The 20,529-nt window shown below is 44.3% G+C and overlaps 1 protein-coding gene across 2 annotated transcripts in view; it reads right to left on the bottom strand.

Annotated features, from left to right (window-relative positions):
- The window catches only part of LOC126088513 (GTPase HRas), an 86,190-nt gene that overhangs the window by 46,450 nt on the left and 19,211 nt on the right, over window positions 1-20,529 (bottom strand). For both annotated transcript variants that reach the window (XM_049906660.1, XM_049906659.1), the window contains one exon: window positions 810-858. In XM_049906660.1, the coding sequence (XP_049762617.1) occupies window positions 810-858 (49 nt within the window). The remainder of the gene's footprint in view (window positions 1-809; window positions 859-20,529) is intronic.

Genomic DNA, 20,529 nt, shown 5'->3' with positions numbered 1-20,529 from the left:
CTTCACCCCCTGTGCTGTAATGGCACAGAAACTTGCAGGCACTATCGATGCACTTCTTTTTGTGTTCAGTGAGCATCCGCGGCACCACCTGGCATACACCTTGTGATACTTCAAAATGTCCATCAAAACCTTGTCCACAGTAATCTTAGAGACACCCTTATCAGTTCGACAATCTCTCACACAGTCACACGCCAATCCACAAGCAAAACTTTCATCCCTGTCTCGTCTGAAACTGATGGATGCCCACAGCCGGCCTTGTTGTGCATGTTTGTATGGCCATCTGCGAACTCCTTACACCACTTATGCATATTTTTGATGTCCATACACGTTGATCGACTGGCGATGGATTACAGTAGGGGTTTACCTCTTAAACCACAGAAATCTAATAACAGAATGCAATTTACATTTGGTGGGAGAGTCAATTTTCCCTCCCATGCGTAACGGCTGCTACGCCAAGAACGAGCATCACAGAGAGATGGGACTGGCGAGAATAGTGGTTTGGGAAGCAAGGAAAATGCCGCTGTTTTCAGATCTGAGCTATATCACTCCGTTCCAATGGGAGCTCATTGGAGACCTTACTTTACGGGCAACGTTCATAAGTATACACAGAAAGCTTAAACCTTTTGCAACTCACATTTCCAATGTTTCCCAATACCAATACTGAGTATCATCATAAGCATGAAGTTTTACCACCTGGAAGAGTGGGGGAGGGGGATAGATAGATAGAGAGTGAGAGTGGGGTGGGGGGAGGGGGAGGAGGAGGAGGAGGGACATACACTAATCTTATCTTCCTTATAAAGTGTACTTACTGATTCTGGATAAGTTGAATTGTCAAGGCACTCTTCCCAACACCTCCAGCTGCCGAAAAAAAGATCAGCATTAGACCACTGGTAATTTTAATATAATGTAGCTACAAAATTTGAAACTGTGTTCCTCAACATTGTGACAATATTAAATTTAAATACTAGTCATTTTTACATAAGGATCATTATTCCATGTCAACTGGCCTAAATTAGACAAGGCCACATCTCAACCATCTTCAATTATGAAGAAATTGAAACTTCCTGTCAGATTAAAACTGTGTGCCGGACCGAGACTTGAACTCGGGACCGTGAGTCGTGCTTGGGCAGCTCAGTTGGGCACTTGCCCGCGAAAGGCAAAGGTCCCGAGTTCGAGTCTCGGTCCGGCACAGTTTTAATCTGCCAGAAGTTTCAAATCAGCGCACACTCCGCTGCAGAGTGAAAATCTCATTCTGGAAACATCCCCCAGGCTGAGGCTAAGCCATGTCTCCGCAATATCCTTTCTTTCAGGAGTGCTAGTTCTGCAAGGTCCGCAGGAGAGCTTCTGTAAAGTTTGGAAGATAGGTGGCGAGGTACTGGCAGAAGTAAGGCTGTGAGGACGGGGCGTGAGTCGTGCTTGGGTAGCTCAGTTGCCTCCAAAAGGCAAAGGTCCCGAGTTCGAGTCTCGGTCCGGTACACAGTTTTAATCTGCCAGGAAGTTTCACATCAGCGCACACTCCGCTGCAGAGTGAAAATCTCATTATGAAGAAATTTTTTACGGGATGTATGTCTGGGTCTTACAAGAAGCCATGCCAAATCACAGGTATATAAATAGTAATGGTACGGCCATCACACATGCTTCTGCAAAGGGCAGCTTTTTCATATTAAAAGGATATGAATAAATATGAAAAATATTTCATGTTTATAGACGGTGGTTTCCTGTCAGACAAGTCACAGTTTGTAGTAATTGACAAAAAGTCATCAAGTAAAACAGAAGTAGACCCCATGGACGTGTTCTAGGCCCTCTGCTGTTCCTGATCTACACAAACAACATAGGAGACAATCTGAGCAGCCCTCTTAGACTGTTTGCAGATGAAGCTGTGAAGTCATCAGACAACCCAAATCAATTGGAAAATGATTTAGATAAGATATCTGCATCATGTGAAAAGTGACAATTGACTCTAAATAATGAAAAGTCTGAAGTCATCCACAGGAGTACTAAAAGGAATTCACTAAATTTCTAAAGGCCAACTAAATACTTAGGGATTACAATTATGAATAACTGAACTGGAATGTCCACAAGACTGCAATTTATTAGCAGAACACTTAGAAGGTGCAACAGGTCCACTAAAGAAACTGCTTACACCATACTTATCCAATTTCATATTGAAATTTCTAAGTGATGTAAGATACACATCTTATAAGACTGACAGAGGACAATGGAAAAGTCCACAGAAGGGCATATCATTTTGTATTATTGCAAAATAGGGAAGAGAAAGCCAAGGACATGATACACAAACTGGAGTAGCAAACCTTGAAAGCAAATGTGTTTTTCCATTGCAGCAGGCTATTCTCACAAAATTTCAATCACCAACCTTCTCTTCAATATAAGAAAATATTTTATTGGCACCCACCTACATAGGGAGAAATAATGATGATGATGATGATGATGATGATCATAATAATAATAATAATAATAATAATAATAATAATACCCAGTGGAGGCCCGGGAAAAGAATAGGCCTCCGGTATGTTCTGCCAGTCGTAAAAGGCGACGAAAAGAACAAACCACTAATAGGGCTAACCCCCCTTTTAGTGTGATTACTTGGTTCAGGACAGAACTAAAGAAGCCTCGGACAAGCGCCGTCATGGTCGGGGACGACGCTTGAACCCTATGCCCGCCCACAATGGTAACGACACTGCTAGCCAACTGGAAAATGATTTATATCCAAATAGAGGTGTTTTGCAGGATATGCTTCCTGCAACCACCCTAGAAGGAAAACAAAGACAGAGGATGAGATGGTCCGATGAAGTTAATCGACACCTCATGTTCTGTTATTACCAAGCAACAAACCTAGGAACCAACACAACTGGATACAGATCACAAGTATACACAACATTTATTACCAGATACCCAGAATTAAAATTTTTAACAGAACAACGACTAGCTGATCAGATCCGTGTAATAACCAAAAATAACAGGATACCCCAGTCAGAATTAGAAAACATCAAACAACAAGTACAATAAATACTGGAACAAAATAATATGCAATCAGAAGAAGAAGAAAATACAGTAATGGACTCAAACATCCCAGATCAAACAAACAAAGACCAACACGCATCAATTAAACAATCAGAGGAAAACGAAATCTTAAGACAGCCACCAGAACAAGCACAAATAGAACACGAAGTGACACACATGTTAGATATAGAAGAGAAATTTCAGCTGACATATATAGAATACAAAGACACAAATACACACATTAGACCATTCTTGCATAGACCACCAAATAACCCACAAGTCGAAACAACAATAAAAACTATCAACACAATCATACACAACAAAATAAATGAAAACACAACTATGGAAGAGTTACAACTACTGGTTTATATAGGAGCATTCACTACACTAAATATACACACTAGGCAGAGATCAGAACCAACCAACACACAGAAGAAACCCACAAAACCAGCATGGCAACACAGGCTACAGATTAGAATAGAAAAACTGAGAAAAGACATCGGACAGCTAACACAATTTATAAGAAATGAAATGTCAGGAAAAAAAAAAACGAAAAAGGTTAGGTAAAATCTCACAACAAGAAGCGATAGAGCAATTAGATGAAAAGAAGCAGAAATTACAAGCATTGGCCAAACGACTTAGAAGATACAAAAAAAGTGAAAATAGAAGGAAACAAAACCAAACATTCAACACAACCCAAAAGAAATTTTACCAGACAATAGATAACACACACATTAAAATAGACAATCCACCAAGCATAACAGACATGGAACACTTCTGGAGCAACATATGGTCAAACCCGGTACAACATAACAGGCATGCACGGTGGATACAAGCAGAAACAGACACATACAAGATGACACCGCGGATGCCTGAAGTGATAATTTTGCAACATGAAGTCACCCAAGCAATTAATTCTACTCACAATTGGAAAGCCCCTGGAAAAGATAAAATACCAAATTTCTGGCTAAAGAAGTTCACCCAACACATTCACATCTAACTAAATTATTTAAAATATATCTAAAAAGAAAGATGATGAGACTTACCAAACAAAAGCGCTGGCAGGTCGATAGACACACAAACAAACACAAACATACACACAAAATTCAAGCTTTCGCAACCAACGGTTGCCTCATCAGGAAAGAGGGAAGGAGAGGGAAAGACGAAAGGATTTGGGTTTTAAGGGAGAGGGTAAGGAGTCATTCCAATCCCGGGAGCGGAAAGACGTACCTTAGGGGGAAAAAAGGACAGGAATACACTCGCACACACACACATATCCATCCGCATATACACAGACACAAGCAGACATTTGTGGTGAATTAGAAAGCAAATGGAGATCTGGTGTGCAAAAAAGGCGAAAAAGGGTTGGTTAGAGCTGGGCTATGTTGATCCTGTGGTGAACTTGTGTAGGTAGATAATGATGTGCATAAAGGTTAGGTGGTTGTGTTGCCGCCAAAACACGTTAAAGGGTGGAGAAATTCGGTAAAATTTCGAAAAAACTACGTGAGGATGTATTAAAAGGAGTGGTTTGGTGGTGGCAGATTATGGAAATGAGGCTAACAATTGTCTGATGAAGAAATAATGACGTTAAAACCTGTGGGAAGCAGCTAAAAATGATCGGTGATGTGAGAAAAACGGAAATGGAAATAAAGCAAAAGTTATTAAAACTAGCTGAAAAGGTTGTTTAATAACTGAAAGGAACTGTTTGTGAACTAGAAACGGTGGATTTTATAGCAGCGGTAGTGTTGAAAGCGGAAAAAAAATTTTTGGTTTTGGTTCGGAAGTGGGTTACGTATTATTACGTATTATTGAGTATATATCGGCGGGATAAAATTGTATACTGGATTACGGTAAAAAAGGAGAAGGTGAATACAAAGTGATGGCAAAAAAAGGAGGAGGAAATAAAACGACAGAAAAGATTACAAAATGTAACAGTGACAATAACAACAACAATAACAAACGTAATTGTTGGGTTCAAATTAATGATATGAATATAATAGAGGGAAACATTCCACATGGGAAAAATATATCTAAAAAGAAAGATGATGAGACTTACCAAACAAAAGCGCTGGCAGGTCGATAGACACACAAACACAAACATACACACAAAATTCAAGCTTTTGCAACCAACGGTTGCCTCATTAGGAAAGAGGGAAGGAGAGGGAAAGACGAAAGGATTTGGGTTTTAAGGGAGAGGGTAAGGAGTCATTCCAATCTCGGGAGCGGAAAGACTTACCTTAGGGGGAAAAAAGGACAGGTATACACTCGCGCACACACACACACACACACACACACACACACACGCACACACACATATCCATCCGCATATACACAGACACAAGCAACCCTTTTTCGCCTTTTTTGCACACCAGATCTCCATTTGCTTTCTAGTTCACCACAAATGCCTGCTTGTGTCTGTGTATATGCGGATGGATGTGTGTGTGTGTGTGTGTGTGTGTGTGTGTGTGTGTGTGTGTGCGCGCGAGAGTGTATTCCTGTCCTTTTTTCCCCCTAAGGTAAGTCTTTCCGCTCCCGGGATTGGAATGACTCCTTACCCTCTCCCTTAAAACCCAAATCCTTTTGTGTTTCCCTCTCCTTCCCTCTTTCCTGATGAGGTAACCGTTGGTTGCGAAAGCTTGAATTTTGTGTGTATGTTTGTGTTTGTTTGTGTGTCTATCGACCTGCCAGCGCTTTTGTTTGGTAAGTCTCATCATCTTTCTTTTTAGATATATTTTTCCCACGTGGAATGTTTCCCTCTATTATATTCATATCATAAATTATTTAAAAGTTACATTGCAGACCCATACACATTCCCTGATACACTTACACATGGAATAACTTATCTGAAACCTAAAGATCAAGCAGACACAGCAAACCCAGCTAACTATCTCCCCATAAGATGCCTACCAACAATATACAAAATATTAAGTTCAGTCATTACACAGAAATTAATGACACATACAACACAGAACAAAATTATAAATGAAGAACAAAAAGGCTGTTGCAAAGGAGCACGAGGATGTAAAGAGCAACTGATAATAGATGCAGAGGTGACATATCAAGCTAAAACTAAACAAAGGTCACTACACTATGCATAAATTGATTACCAAAAAGCTTTTGATAGTGTAGGAAAGCGTTTCTGAAGAAGAGAAATTTGTTAACATCGAGTATAGATTTAAGTGTCAGGAAGTCATTTCTGAAAGTATTTGTATGGAGTGTAGCCATGTATGGAAGTGAAACATGGACGATAAATAGTTTGGACAAGAAGAGAATAGAAGCTTTCGAAATGTGGTGCTACAGAAGAATGCTGAAGATTAGATGGATAGATCACATAACTAATGAGGAAGTATTGAATAGGATTGGGGAGAAGAGAAGTTTGTGGCACAACTTGACCAGAAGAAGGGATCGGTTGGTAGCACATGTTCTGAGGCATCAAGGGATCACCAATTTAGTATTGGAGGGCAGCGTGGAGGGTAAAAACCGTAGGGGGAGACCAAGAGATGAATACACTAAGCAGATTCAGAAGGATGTAGGTTGCAGTAGGTACTGGGAGATGAAGAAGCTTGCACAGGATAGAGTAGCATGGAGAGCTGCATCAAACCAGTCTCAGGACTGAAGACAACAACAACAACAACAACAACAACAACCCCACTCATGGTTACTACAAATATTGGAAATATACAAAGTAGATCCTAAATTGATACAGTTCCTAAACATAGTAATGAAAAATTGGAAAACCACACTTAATACACAAACAAATTCAAATATCACATCACAGCCAATACAGATTAAGCGTGGAATGTACCAAGGAGACTCATTAAGTCCTTTCTGGTTCTGCCTTGCTCTGAACCCACTATCCAACATGCTAAATAATACAAATTATGGATACAATATTACTGGAACATACCAACACAAAATCACACATTTGCTATACATGGATGATCTAAAACTACTGGCAGCAACAAATCAACAACTCAACCAAATACTAAAGATAACAGCAGTATTCAGCAATGATATAAATATGGCTTTTGGAACAGACAAATGTAAGAAAAATAGCATAGTCAAGGGGAAACACACTAAACAAGAAGATTACATATTGGATAACCACAGCGACTGCATAGAAGCGATGGAAAAAACAGATGCCTATAAATATCTAGGATACAGACAAAAAATAGGAATAGATAATACAAATATTAAAGAAGAACTAAAAGAAAAATATAGACAAAGACTAACAAAAATACTGAAAACAGAATTGACAGCAAGAAACAAGACAAAAGCTATAAATACTTATGCTATACCAAAATTGACCTACTCATTTGGAGTAGTGAAATGGAGTAACACAGACCTAGATGCACTCAATACACTTACACGATCACAATGCCACAAATATAGAATACATCACATACATTCATCAACAGAAAGATTCACATTAAGCAGAAAGGACGGAGAAAGGGGATTTATCGACATAAAGAACCTACATTATGGACATAATAGAAGGAAACATTCCACATAGGAAAAATATACCTAAAAACAAAGATGATGTGACTTACCAAATGAAAGTGCTGGCAGGTCGACAGACACACAAACGAACACAAACATACACACAAAATTCAAGCTTTCGCAACAAACTGTTGCCTCATCAGGAAAGAGGGAAGGAGAGGGAAAGACAAAAGGATGTGGGTTTTAAGGGAGAGGGTAAGGAGTCATTCCAGTCCCGGGCGCGGAAAGACTTACCTTAGGGGGAGAAAGGGACAGGTATACACTCGCGCGCACACACACACACACACACACACACACACATATCCATCCACACATATACAGACACAAGCAGACATATTTAAAGACAAAGAGTTTGGGCAGAGATGTCAGTCGAGGCAGAAGTGCAGAGACAAAGATGATGTTGAATGACAAGTGAGGTATGGGTGGCGGCAACTTGAAATTAGCGGAGATTGAGGCCTGGTGGATAACGGGAAGAGAGGATATATTGAAGAGCAAGTTCCCATCTCCGGAGTTCGGATAGGTTGGTGTTACTGGGAAGTATCCAGATAACCCGGACGGTGTAACACTGCGCCAAGATGTGCTGGCCGTGCACCAAGGCATGTTTAGCCACAGGGTGATCCTCATTACCAACAAACACTGTCTGCCTGGGTCCATTCATGCGAATGGACAGTTTGTTGCTGGTCATTCCCACACAGAATGCATCACAGTGTAGGCAGGTCAGTTGGTAGATCACGTGGGTGCTTTCACACGTGGCTCTGCCTTTGATTGTCTACACCTTCCGGGCTACAGGACTGGAGTAGGTGGTGGTGGGAGGGTGCATGGGACAGGTTTTACACCGGGGGCTGGAATCCCTGAAGCATTACACCAACAACCTGACAACAGCTTTCGCATCCCGCAACTACCCTCCCAACCTGGTACAGAAGCAAATAACCAGAGCCACTTCCTCATCCTCTCAAACCCAGAACCTCCCACAGAAGAACCACAAAAGTGCCCCACTTGTGACAGGATACTTTCCGGGACTGGATCAGATTCTGAATGTGGCTCTCCAGCAGGGATACGACTTTCTCAAATCCTGCCCTGAAATGAGATCCATCCTTCATGAAATCCTCCCCACTCCACCGAGAGTGTCTTTCCGCTGTCCACCTAACCTTCGTAACCTCTAGTTCATCCCTATGAAATCCCAAAACCACCTTCCCTACCCTCTGGCTCCTACCCTTGTAACTGCCCCCGGTGTAAAACCTGTCCCATGCACCCTCCCACCACCACCTACTCCAGTCCTGTAACCCGGAAGGTGTACACAATCAAAGGCAGAGCCACGTGTGAAAGCACCCACATGATCTACCAACTGAGCTGCCTACACTGTGATGCATTCTACGTGGGAATGACCAGCAACAAACTGTCCATTCGCATGAATGGACACAGGCAGACAGTGTTTGTTGGTAATGAGGATCACCCTGTGGCTAAACATGCCTTGGTGCACGGCCAACACATCTTAGCAGTGTTACACCGTCCGGGTTATCTGGATACTTCCCACTAACACCAACCTATCCGAACTCCGGAGATAGGAACTTGCTCTTCAATATATCCTCTCTTCCCGTTACCCACCAGGCCTCAATCTCTGCTAATTTCAAGTTGCCGCCACTCATACCTCACCTGTCATTCAACAACATCTTTGCCTCTGCACTTCTGCCTCGACTGACATCTCTGCCCAAACTATTTGTCTTTAAATATGTCTGCTTGTGTCTGTATATGTGTGGATGGATATGTGGTTTTTTTTTTTTGTGTGTGTGGTTTTAGGGCGCACAACTTCAATGGTCATTAGCGCCCTGACTACTCTAAGAATGCACCGCGAGGCACAAGTTGACAACAACAACTAAAAGGGAAAACACGATAAAAGACAGACTGACAGGCATAGGATTAAAAAACAACATCATCAAATGTCCTTAGCGAGGTTTGTCAAATTGATAAAACAAAGAACACGAGCAGCTGCTCGTGGGTCATCCACTAAAATGGCATCGAAAGTATTAGGCAGGTTAAGATCGAGGCGCAGTGTGTTAAGATCTAGACAGGACATTAAAATGTGTCTAACCGTCAGCAAGTGCCCACATGGGCAGAACGGCGCCGGCGCAGCCGTCAGCAGATGGCGATGGCTGAACCGGCAGTGTCCAATTCTTAACCGGGCCAAAACGACCTCCCCCCGCCGAGAAGGGCGTGAGGAGGACGTCCAAGCCACGGGAAGAGGTTTTAAGGCCCGAAGCTTGTTGTCGGTAAGTGCAGCCCAATCGGCATGCCACAGCTGTAAGATGCGCCGACAAATGACCCTGCTAAAATCGGACGAAGGGACACAACAAGAAGCTGTCCGAGGCTGGAGGACCGCAGCCTTGGCCGCGGCATCTGCAGCTTCGTTCCCAGGGATACCGACATGGCCAGGAACCCACATAAAGCTAACCGGAGAACCGACGTCCACCAGCTGCTGAAGAGAGCGTTGGATCCGGTGTACGAAAGGGTGAACCGGGTACGGATGCGGCATCTGCAGCTTCATTCCCAGGGATACCGACATGGCCAGGAACCCACATAAAGCTAACCGGAGAACCGACGTCCACCAGCTGCTGAAGAGAGCGTTGGATCCGGTGTACGAAAGGGTGAACCGGGTACGGATCACTGAGGCTCTGGATGGCGCTCAGGGAATCTGAGCAGATGACATAAGCAGAATGTCGGTGGCGGCAGATGTAAAGAACAGCCTGGTAGAGGGCAAAGAGCTCAGCTGTGAAGACCGAACAATGGCCATGGAGCCGGTATTTGAAACTTTGTGCCCCGACAATAAAGGAACACCCGACCCCGTCATTGGTCTTAGAGCCATCTGTATAAATGAAAGTCATGTTGATGAACTTCGAACGAAGTTCCAAAAAACGGGAGTGGTAGACCGAACCGGGGATGACCTCTTTTGGGAGCGAGCTGAGGTCAAGGTGAACGCGGACCTGAGCCTGGAGCCAAGGTGGCGTGCGGCTCTCGCCCACTCGAAAGGTTGCAGGGAGTGAAAAATTAAGGTGTTGAAGGAGGCGACGAAAGCGAACTCCAGGGGGTAGCAGGGCAGAGACATACAACCCGTATTGACGGTCGAGAGAGTCTTCAAAAAAGGAACGATAAGACGGATGGTCGGGCATTGACAGTAGCCGACAGGCATACCGACAAAGCAGTATATCGCGCCGGTAGGTGAGTGGCAATTCGCCAGCGTCAGCATGAAGACTCTCTACGGGACTGGTATAAAATGCTCCGATCGCAAGTCGTAAACCCCGATGTTGTATGGAGTTGAGGCGGCGTAAGATGGATGGGTGTGCAGAGGAGAATACGAAGCTCCCATAATCCAGCTTGGAGCGGACGATCGACCGATATAGACTAAGTAGGACGGTTCGATCCGCTCCCCACGACATACCACTGAGAACACGGAGGACATTTAAAGAATGGGTACAACGGGCGGCCAAATATGACCCATGTGGAGACCAGCTAAGTTTCCTGTCAAAGGTAAGGCCTAAAAATTTGGTTGTCTCCACGATTGGGAGAGCAACGGGACCGAGTCGTAAGGACGGTGGGAGAAACTCTTTGTAGCGCCAGAAGTTAATACAGACCGTCTTCTCGGCAGAAAAACAGAAGCCATTGGCGACACTCCAGGAGTAAAGACGGTTAAGAGAACGCTGAAGACAGCGCTCCAGGACACGTGTACACTGCGCGCTGCAATAGATGGTAAAATCGTCCACAAAAAGGGAGCCTGATACATCAGCTGGGAGGCAATCCATTATTGGATTGATCGCGATGGCGAAGAGAGCGACGCTCAAAACTGAGCCCTGTGGCACCCCATTCTCCTGGCGAAAGGTGTCGGACAGGACAGAACCCACACGTACCCTGAACTGTCGATCCATTAAAAAGGAACGAATAAAAAGAGGGAGGCGACCGCGAAGGCCCCATGTATGCATGGTGCGGAGAATGCCCGCCCTCCAACAGGTGTCGTAAGCCTTCTCCAAATCAAAGAACACAGCCGCGGTCGGGCGCTTCCGCAAGAAGTTATTCATAATGAAGGTCGACAAGGTAACCAGATGGTCAACAGCAGAGCGGCGCCTACGAAATCCACATTGTACATTGGTAAGTAGGCGTCGAGACTCGAGCAGCCAAACCAATCGAGAGTTAACCATTCGCTCCATCACTTTACAGACACAGCTGGTAAGCGAGATAGGTCGATAACTGGAAGGCAAGTGCTTGTCCTTCCCCGGCTTAGGAATCGGGACAACAATAGACTCGCGCCAGCATGCGGGAACATGTCCCTCAATCCAGATGCGATTGTATGTACGAAGAAGAAAACCTTTACCCGCAGGAGAAAGGTTCTTCAGCATCTGAATATGAATAGAATCAGGCCCTGGAGCGGAGGACCGTGATCGGCCAAGTGCGGTTTCGAGTTCCCGCATGGTGAATGGGGCATTATAACTTTCACAATTCGAGGAGCGGAAGTCAGGTGGCCTAGCCTCCTCTGCCTGTTTGCGGGGGAGGAAGGCAGGGTGGTAATGAGCGGAGCTCGAAACCTCTGCGAAAAAGCAGCCGAAGGCATTGGAGACAGCCTCAGGGGCCACAAGGACTTCATTCGCGACCTTCAAGCCAGAAACTGGGGAGTGGACCTTAGTGCCAGATAGCCGGCGCAGGCTACCCCAGACAACAGAAGGAGGAGTAAAACTGTTGAAGGTGCTTGTGAAAGCAGCCCAGCTGGCTTTCTTGCTTTCGTTAATAATACGACGACACTGAGCACGTAATCGTTTATAATTAATACAATTCGCCACTGTAGGGTGGCGTTTAAAGGTGCGTAACACACGTCGACGAGCACGTAAAGCGTCTCTACATGCTGCGGTCCACCAGGGGACCAGTTCGCGACGTGGAGAAGAAGTAGGGTGAGGGATGGAATATTCAGCAGCAGTGAGAATGACTTCCATGAGGTGTGCGACCTGACGATCGCAGCTTGTGAAGGTGTGATCCTGAAAGGTCGCCCTGGAAGAGAAGAGCTCCCAGTCTGCCTTGGAGATGGTCCAACTAGAGGAGCACGGAGAGGGAGTATGCTGCAGGAGATGGATAACACACGGGAAGTGGTCGCTCGAATATGTATCAGCAAGTGCATACCACTCAAACCGGCGTGCAAGTTGGGGAGTACATATAGAGAGGTCTAAATGGGAATAGGTGTGAGATGTGTCCGAAAGAAAAGTAGGGGCGCCAGTATTGAGGCAGACAAGATTGAGCTGGTTGAAAAGGTCTGCTAACAAGGAGCCCCTCGGGCAGGATGCTGGAGAGCCCCAAAGGGGATGGTGGGCATTGAAGTCTCCAGTTAACAAAAATGGTGCAGGTAGCTGAGCAACAAGTTGCATCATGTCTGCCCTGGTAACGGCAGATGACGATGGAGTGTAAACGGTACAAAAGGAAAACGTAAAAGTGGGGAGAGTAATGCGGATGGCAACTGCCTGCAGGCCGGTGTGCAACGTGATGGGATCATAGTAAACATCATCCCGGACCAGCAACATAACCCCTCCATGAGCTGGGATACCTACCACAGGGTGTAGGTCAAAACGCACAGAGGTGTAGTGTGCCAAGGCAATTTGATCGCATGGGCGTAGCTTCGTTTCCTGGAGGGCTACGACGAGCGGACGATGCAAGCGGAGCAGCAACTTCAAGTCCTCTCGGTTGGAGCGAATGCTGCGAATATTCCAGTGAATAAGTGCCATCATAAGAAAAGGAAGATGAGAGAAGGGGTCACCTCGAAGGCCACTTAGGGCCTGGCTTCGAGCGAGCACTGCCGCCGCTATCAGTAGGCGGACAGTCATCGTCCATGGGGTCTATAGGGTCATCGGCCATCTCGGGAGGATGGCCGGGAGGGGGAGCTTCCTCCGCCGGTGAACGGCCAGATGTACGGCTACCAGCGGTGCGGCCAGGCGAAACGGATGACGGCCTGGGGCGGCAACCGCTGGGTGGCGCAGGAGAAGAAATGCGTCGTGGCGGAGAAGGAGAACTGTGCTTCCTATGCGCCTTTTTGGGAGGACGTTTGGTGGAAGTACCGGTCGAAGGCTGGGAGGTCGAGGGACGGAGGAAGTCTGCACGGGATGGTTCCTTCTTGAAGGCCCGTGCATCTGACTTCGGGGTCTTCGACTTAGCAGAAGCTGAGGAAGGGGCTGGTGTCTGTGGGGTGATGGGAGGAAGAGGAGACGTCGACCGCGCGATCTTAGCACTGGCCGAACGGACGACCGTGGTGCTGAAGGTCAGATCGCATGTCTGGGTTGCTACCTCCCGGGTAGTCCGAGGAGAGGCGAGGACAGTACTGTATTTCCCCGCTGGGAGCAGCGTGGGCTTCCTACTAGCCAATAGCTTGCGAGCAGCCGAGGTGGACACTTTCTCTTTGACCCGAATTTCTTGGATACAGCGTTCTTCCTTATAGACAGGACAGTCGCGGGAGGATGCGGCATGGTCACCCTGACAGTTCACACAACGAGGAGACGGAGGTGGACAGTCACCCTCATGGGCATCCCTGCCACAAGTGACACATTTAGCCGCATTGGAACAAGACTGTCGAGTGTGATTGAAACGCTGACACTGGTAGCAGCGCGTAGGCGTCAGGACATAGGGGCGAACAGAAATAACCTCGTAGCCCGCCTTGATGCGCGATGGCAGCTTAACACTATCGAAGGTCAAGAAAAGTGTCCGGGTCGGTACAAGGTCATTGTTGACCTTTTTCATGACCCGATGGACAGCCGTTACGCCCTGCTCAGCGAGGAAAGATTGAAGCTCCTCGTCAGTCAATCCGTCGAGGGAGCTAGTATAGACTACACCACGAGACGAATTCAAAGTTCGGTGGGCCTCCACCCGGACAGGGAACGTGTACAGGAGGGTGGCCCGAAGCAGTTTTTGTGCCTGATTGGTTGGTTGGTTTGGGGAAGGAGACCAGACAGCGAGGTCATCGGTCTCATCGGATTAGGGAAGGATGGGGAAGGAAGTCGGCCGTGCCCTTTGAAAGGAACCATCCCGGCATTTGCCAGGAGCGATTTAGGGAAATCACGGAAAACCTAAATCAGGATGGCCGGACGCGGGATTGAACCGTCGTCCTCCCGAATGCGAGTCCAGTGTCTAACCACTGCGCCACCTCGTTCGGTTTTTGTGCCTGAAAGGCACTCTCAGTTTCTAGTAATAAGGTGCCGTTACGCAACCGGGTACAAGATTTGACAGATCCGGTTATGGCATCTACGCCCTTCTGAATAACGAAAGGGTTGACAGAGGAAAAATCCTTTCCGTCCTCAGATCGAGAAACTACGAGGAACTGTGGGGCAGGCGGTAGTACTTTTGTCACTGTTGGCTGGTCACGTTTCCGTTTTTGGGTCGAAGTCGAGAGAGATGGAGTAGAATCCATTGCGGAGGAATCCCCCATGATTGCCAGCGTCTCCGATGGCGCGCTCCTTCCTTGTGGGGACCCTCTCAGAGGGCACTCCCGCCTTAGATGAATGTTTACACCTGAGGTCACACCTCCCGAGAAACAGACGGAGGGACCAATTGGCATGGTCAGAAGGTATCAGCTCAGGCAATCACCCCTCCCCGGGCCTGGCCTTTACCAGGGGGTACGCGCGTGCCTTACATGTCTACCCAGGGCGGGGACTTACGCGTTACCCCGTCACCGGCTACGCGTGCGAACGCGTGGGTCGGCCTTCAGGCACGCACAGGGAGGAAGGAAGAAGAGGAAAAAGAAGAGAGAGAGGGAGAAAGAGGACAGACTGTCTCAAATGCCAAGGCGGAGACCAGAGAAGGCAAGGAGAAGAAGGCAATGAGAGGGCAAGGAGAAGAAGGCAATGAGAAGGCAAGGAGAAGAAGGCAATGAGAAGGCAAGGAGAAAAAGGCAATGAGAAAAAGGCAATGAGAAGGCAAGGAGAAAAAGGCAATGAGAAGGCAAGGAGAAAAAGGCAATGAGAAGGCAAGGAGAAAAAGGCAATGAGAAGGCAAGGAGAAAAAGGCAATGAGAAGGCAAGGAGAAAAAGGCAATGAGAAGGCAAGGAGAAAAAGGCAATGAGAAGGCAAGGAGAAGTCAAGGGAAAGAGTAAGGAAGACAGTGAGGTGGAGAAGAGCAAAGAAAGGAACCAACAAAAGGAAGGAAGAAACGAGAAGTGAAAAACCAAAAAGACCACGATTATAGGTCGTGGAACCGTCCGTCTCCGGACGCAGGCGCTAACTACCCCCGTGAGGGGGATGGACTCCTTTTAGTCTTTAGTCGCCTCTTACGACAGGCAGGAATACCTCGGGCCTATTCTAATCCCCGGACCCGCAGGGGGGGGATATATGTGTGTGTGTGTGTGTGTGTGTGTGTGTGTGTGTGTGTGTGTGTGCGCGCGCGCGCGCGCGCCAGTGTATACCCGTCCCTTTTCCCCCCCTAAGGTAAGTCTTTCCACTCCCGGGACTGGAATTACTCCTTACCCTCTCCCTTAAAACCCACATCCTTTCGTCTTTCCCTCTCCTTCCCTCTTTCCTGATGAGGCAACAGTTTGTTGCGAAAGCTTGAATTTTGTGTGTATGTTTGTGTTCGTTTGTGTGTCTGTCGACCTACATTATGGACAGGTAGAAAAGAAAATTCTTTGTAGAATGAGCAGAAACTAGCAAAATACACAAAGCGATTACTCATATAAATACATCGGCTACACCACTGCAATTTCATAACCACTTCTACAACCCTCTAGATCACATAACATCAACAGATACGAAGAAAGTAAATTGGAAAAAGAAAACACTACATGGCAAGCACCCGTATCATCTAACACAGCCACACATCGATCAAGATGCATCCAACACATGGCTAAGAAAAGGCAATACATACAGTGAGACGGAAGGATTCATGATTGCAATACAGGATCAAACAATAAACACCAGATATTACAGCAAGCATATTATTAAAGATCCCAATACCACAACAGATAAATGCAGACTTTGCAAACAACAAATAGAAACAGTAGATCACATCATAGGAGGATGTACAATACTAGCAAATACAGAATACCCCAGAAGACATGACAATGTAGCAAAAATAATACATCAACAGCTTGCCTTACAACATAAACTTATAAAACAACACGTTCCCACATACAAGTATGCACCACAAAATGTACTGGAGAATGATGAATACAAATTATACTGGAACAGAACCATTATAACAGATAAAACAACACCACATAACAAACCTGACATCATACTCACCAATAAAAAGAAGAAATTAACACAACTAATCGAAATATCCATACCCAATACAACAAATATACAGAAGAAAACAGGAGAAAAAATTGAAAAATACATCCAACTGGCTGAGGAAGTCAAGGACATGTGGCATCAGGATAAAGTTGACATTATGCCAATTATACTATCAACTACAGGAGTCATACCACACAATATCCACCACTACATCAATGCAATACAGCTACATCCAAACTTATATATACAACTACAGGAATCCGTAATTATTGATACATGTTCAATCACCCGAAAGTTCCTAAATGCAATATAACATATACCGTACAGTTAAAAGGAAGTCACGCTTGATCATGGTCCGCGTCACTTTCCATTTTTAACCAGACCTAAGGTCTGAGAAAGGAAAGAAGATAATAATAAACCAAGAGAAAACAAAGTCCCTATGAAAATATTTAAGTACTCTTTTCCCCATGCACTGTTCAAGAGTGGAACAATAGAAAAATAGCTTGAAGGTGATTTGATGAACCTTCTACGAGGAACTTAATTGTGAATTGCAGAGTACTCATGTATATGCAAAAGCAGATGCTACAGCATGTTAAGGCAAATTTCAAAATAGCAGAGAAACAATCTAATTGATCAGATAAACATTTCCAAAAGTCAGAGGCTGAGCAAATTAATTTTTATTTCAAGAAAAATGAAGCTACCTAATAACAGCTTTGATAGATTTTACATCACAGCAGAGACAAAAACACAAGATGAAATACCACTGTGAGCTACCCAAGAAACTCAACCTAAGAACTAGTGTAAGACAATGTGATGCCATTTTACCATTGCTTTTTACTTTGATCCTGGAGAAAGCAATTTGGGAAAAGAAAAGAAAAGGTAAAAGGGTGAAGCTAAATTGAACAACACAGCTACTGGGATATGCAGGTGAGAGTCAGAGGAAGAAATGGCAGAAACCTTATAGGATTTAGCAAAGAATGCCAGTAAGATTGGACTGATGATTAGTATGGAGAATGGAAAATCATGAGAATGATCTTTGGACCAATCGGCAAAGAGAATACATGGAGAAGCAGAAAGAATCAGAAACCATACGACCATACAGCCAAACATCGTGCAGAAAATGAAAGTACAGAGAATATGCCTGGCAGGGCACATTTCCAGGAGACCAGAAATGTGCCAGTCTAAAGTTGTGCTTATGGGAAAACCAGACGGAACTCGTCCAATTGGAAGACCACAGCTATGTGAGGACCTTCAGCAGTAGGATGTCCATGAGAACTGGGTCCAAAGTGCACAAGACTGCCACCTACGGAGGAACATTGCAAGGTCGGCATATGATCTTCAGGGTCTGTTATCGCCAGTATGTATGTACATCATTTTCAGATATCCATATTCAAACAGTCCACATACTCTTCACTCATAATAGCAGCCAAAGAATGTTTTTGAAAGTCTTTATTACGTTTGAGCAGGATTGTCTCAAAAATGAAAAAACTGTTCCTTGTAAAACAATGAGTTCTTTTGAATGATGCAAAGAAAAATCAAATCCGAAATTACCACTCTGAGATACAGTCTTCTGAGTGTTAGAGAAAACTGATGAGTAAACTTTTCGAATTGACTTTACTTTGGATAACCTCATAACTATATGAGTAACCAAGACACCACTTGTATTGCCTTATGACATGCAGGATGGCTGTAAATAAGTGGAAAAAAGAGCATTAGAAAGTCATTCTATCATAAGATATAGTCTGTCAAAACACGATCCATTGGTTTCTCGTGGGCTTCTTTGACTGCAAACTGTGATAAATCTGGTGTACCTGAGCACTTCTTTGGCAACTAGGATTCTGTAGCTAAAAGTTAAGCAGAATCATCGGATTTCAACCTGGAAGCCACCTTAGATCATGAGCAACAGTAAAGTAAACTTCATGATTTGCACCTCTCAGACATTGAAAAACTGGCCTTTACAAAGGCACAGCTAGTGGTCCCACCATACTCCTTATCAAGCTGTAATTTGGCATGGCTTCATGTAAGACCTATATGAAAACCCTGCAAAAATTTCATGAGAATTGGAGAGGGTAGAGCAGGGATCTTAAGTCACTTGAAATGGAGTGGCCCAAAGTTTTAAAAAATGTAGTTAGGAGTTTCATTCTAGTCTCAGCCTTCCTCAGTAACTAAATAACATTTATTACACAACGTTGTTACACTTCTTAATGTGTGTGCTTTCTCACTTTCAAAACTACCAGATTCATAATCTCTAGTGTCATAGGAGAATTAAGTGTTGAAGAAAAATTTATTTTTTAAAGTGTGAGATCTGTACTGAGGATGGATACAGGCATGATTCACAACAATTTTCTGACTTAAGTTGTCATCACCTTCTGAGGCTGTCAGTCAAACTTGGATGCGACATAAATACACCTATGATTAGGATGCTTGTCTCTCACTGCGGTAGATGTCTTTAGCAGTTGCAAGGATCACCACTGTGATGATAAATAATCTTAACACATATCCTAAGAGCTGACCTATTATTATTTCACTGCCTATAATAAAAAAAAATTTCAAGCATTTAACCCATTCCCACTCAATGTGTAAATAGAAACCATAAATCCATTTACACAGAAATTATGAATCTGTATGAAAAGTAGTTTCACAAAAAGCAAGTGTCAAGAGCTTTCAAACTCTTAGCGGAGACTTTGTCAGAGTCACTTTACTTGTAACAAATTAAACTGAAACCTACTGAGGAAGTCGCCACACACTAATTCCTATTTTCTTCTCCAACACTTAATTCTACTTTGACACTTGGAGTTACAAGCTTTGCATAATGTGATAGGTGAACCTTTAGGAAAACAAACTATTTGATTTTTCTGAGCTCAATTTGTTATTTCCTGGTGACTGATCATCATTATTCTGATGGCAACATACAATGTCCGCGAACCACCACTACTGCCATTCTTTTGGTAGATGTTACCCTTCCCATGTAAAATAAAAAGAAGTGCCTCCCCTACACCCATGGCCTCATGCTTGTGTACTATGAGCATATTCAAATGACGACAGTATAACTTTTCACAAGTCAGACATTCTGTGGCACCGAAAAGCTGAAAAATTCTATCTGGTACACATCAAACGGAATTATTAGTTTTTCCATGTTTTAGAGTATTGTTGCACAATTGTATACTCAATAAAAGCCTGCTCCAGTTTTTAATGTATTCTTTATTTAAGTGGAATTAAATAAAGAATGTATCCGCAACTTCCCTTCATTAATTAAGATGTGTATAAGTCAACCAATTCGAATTATAAAAAATGTTTGTCAGTGAGGATTCAAGCAGTTACACAGTCCCTTACATACACTCCCACTAGGACCAGGATAAATAGACAGACATTAACAGCAGCCACACAAAAGTATATACTCATCATTCGTCCTAAGAATGGAATAGGAAGACAAATACAAGGTACAAAAAATTTAATCATGTATTAATGAACCAGAAGAAAATGTCAACAAAAATAATTTTTGAAAATATAATTGGTTAGTTTTATCTACTCGCCAAGCAATGGTCAGATCCACATCTCTCCTCCTAATCTATTCAGCAACTCTCTCCTGACCTGGGGTTGTGGGCAACTTTTCTGTAACATTCACCATTTCCTAAACATCACCAGGCCTTTCCCTTCATCCCTCTTCCTTCCCCTTCAATCCTTTTGCCAGAAGGAGCCACTGGCTTGTACATGTTCTTAACTTCTGTATGCATTTTCTGCTGCTGCCACTTGGTATTTTTTATC

Source organism: Schistocerca cancellata, chromosome 6 (assembly GCF_023864275.1).
Source record: "Schistocerca cancellata isolate TAMUIC-IGC-003103 chromosome 6, iqSchCanc2.1, whole genome shotgun sequence".
Lineage (NCBI taxonomy): Eukaryota > Metazoa > Arthropoda > Insecta > Orthoptera > Acrididae > Schistocerca > Schistocerca cancellata.
The sequence above is the reverse complement of the archived record's forward strand: the minus strand, read 5'-3'. Positions and strand labels throughout refer to the sequence as shown.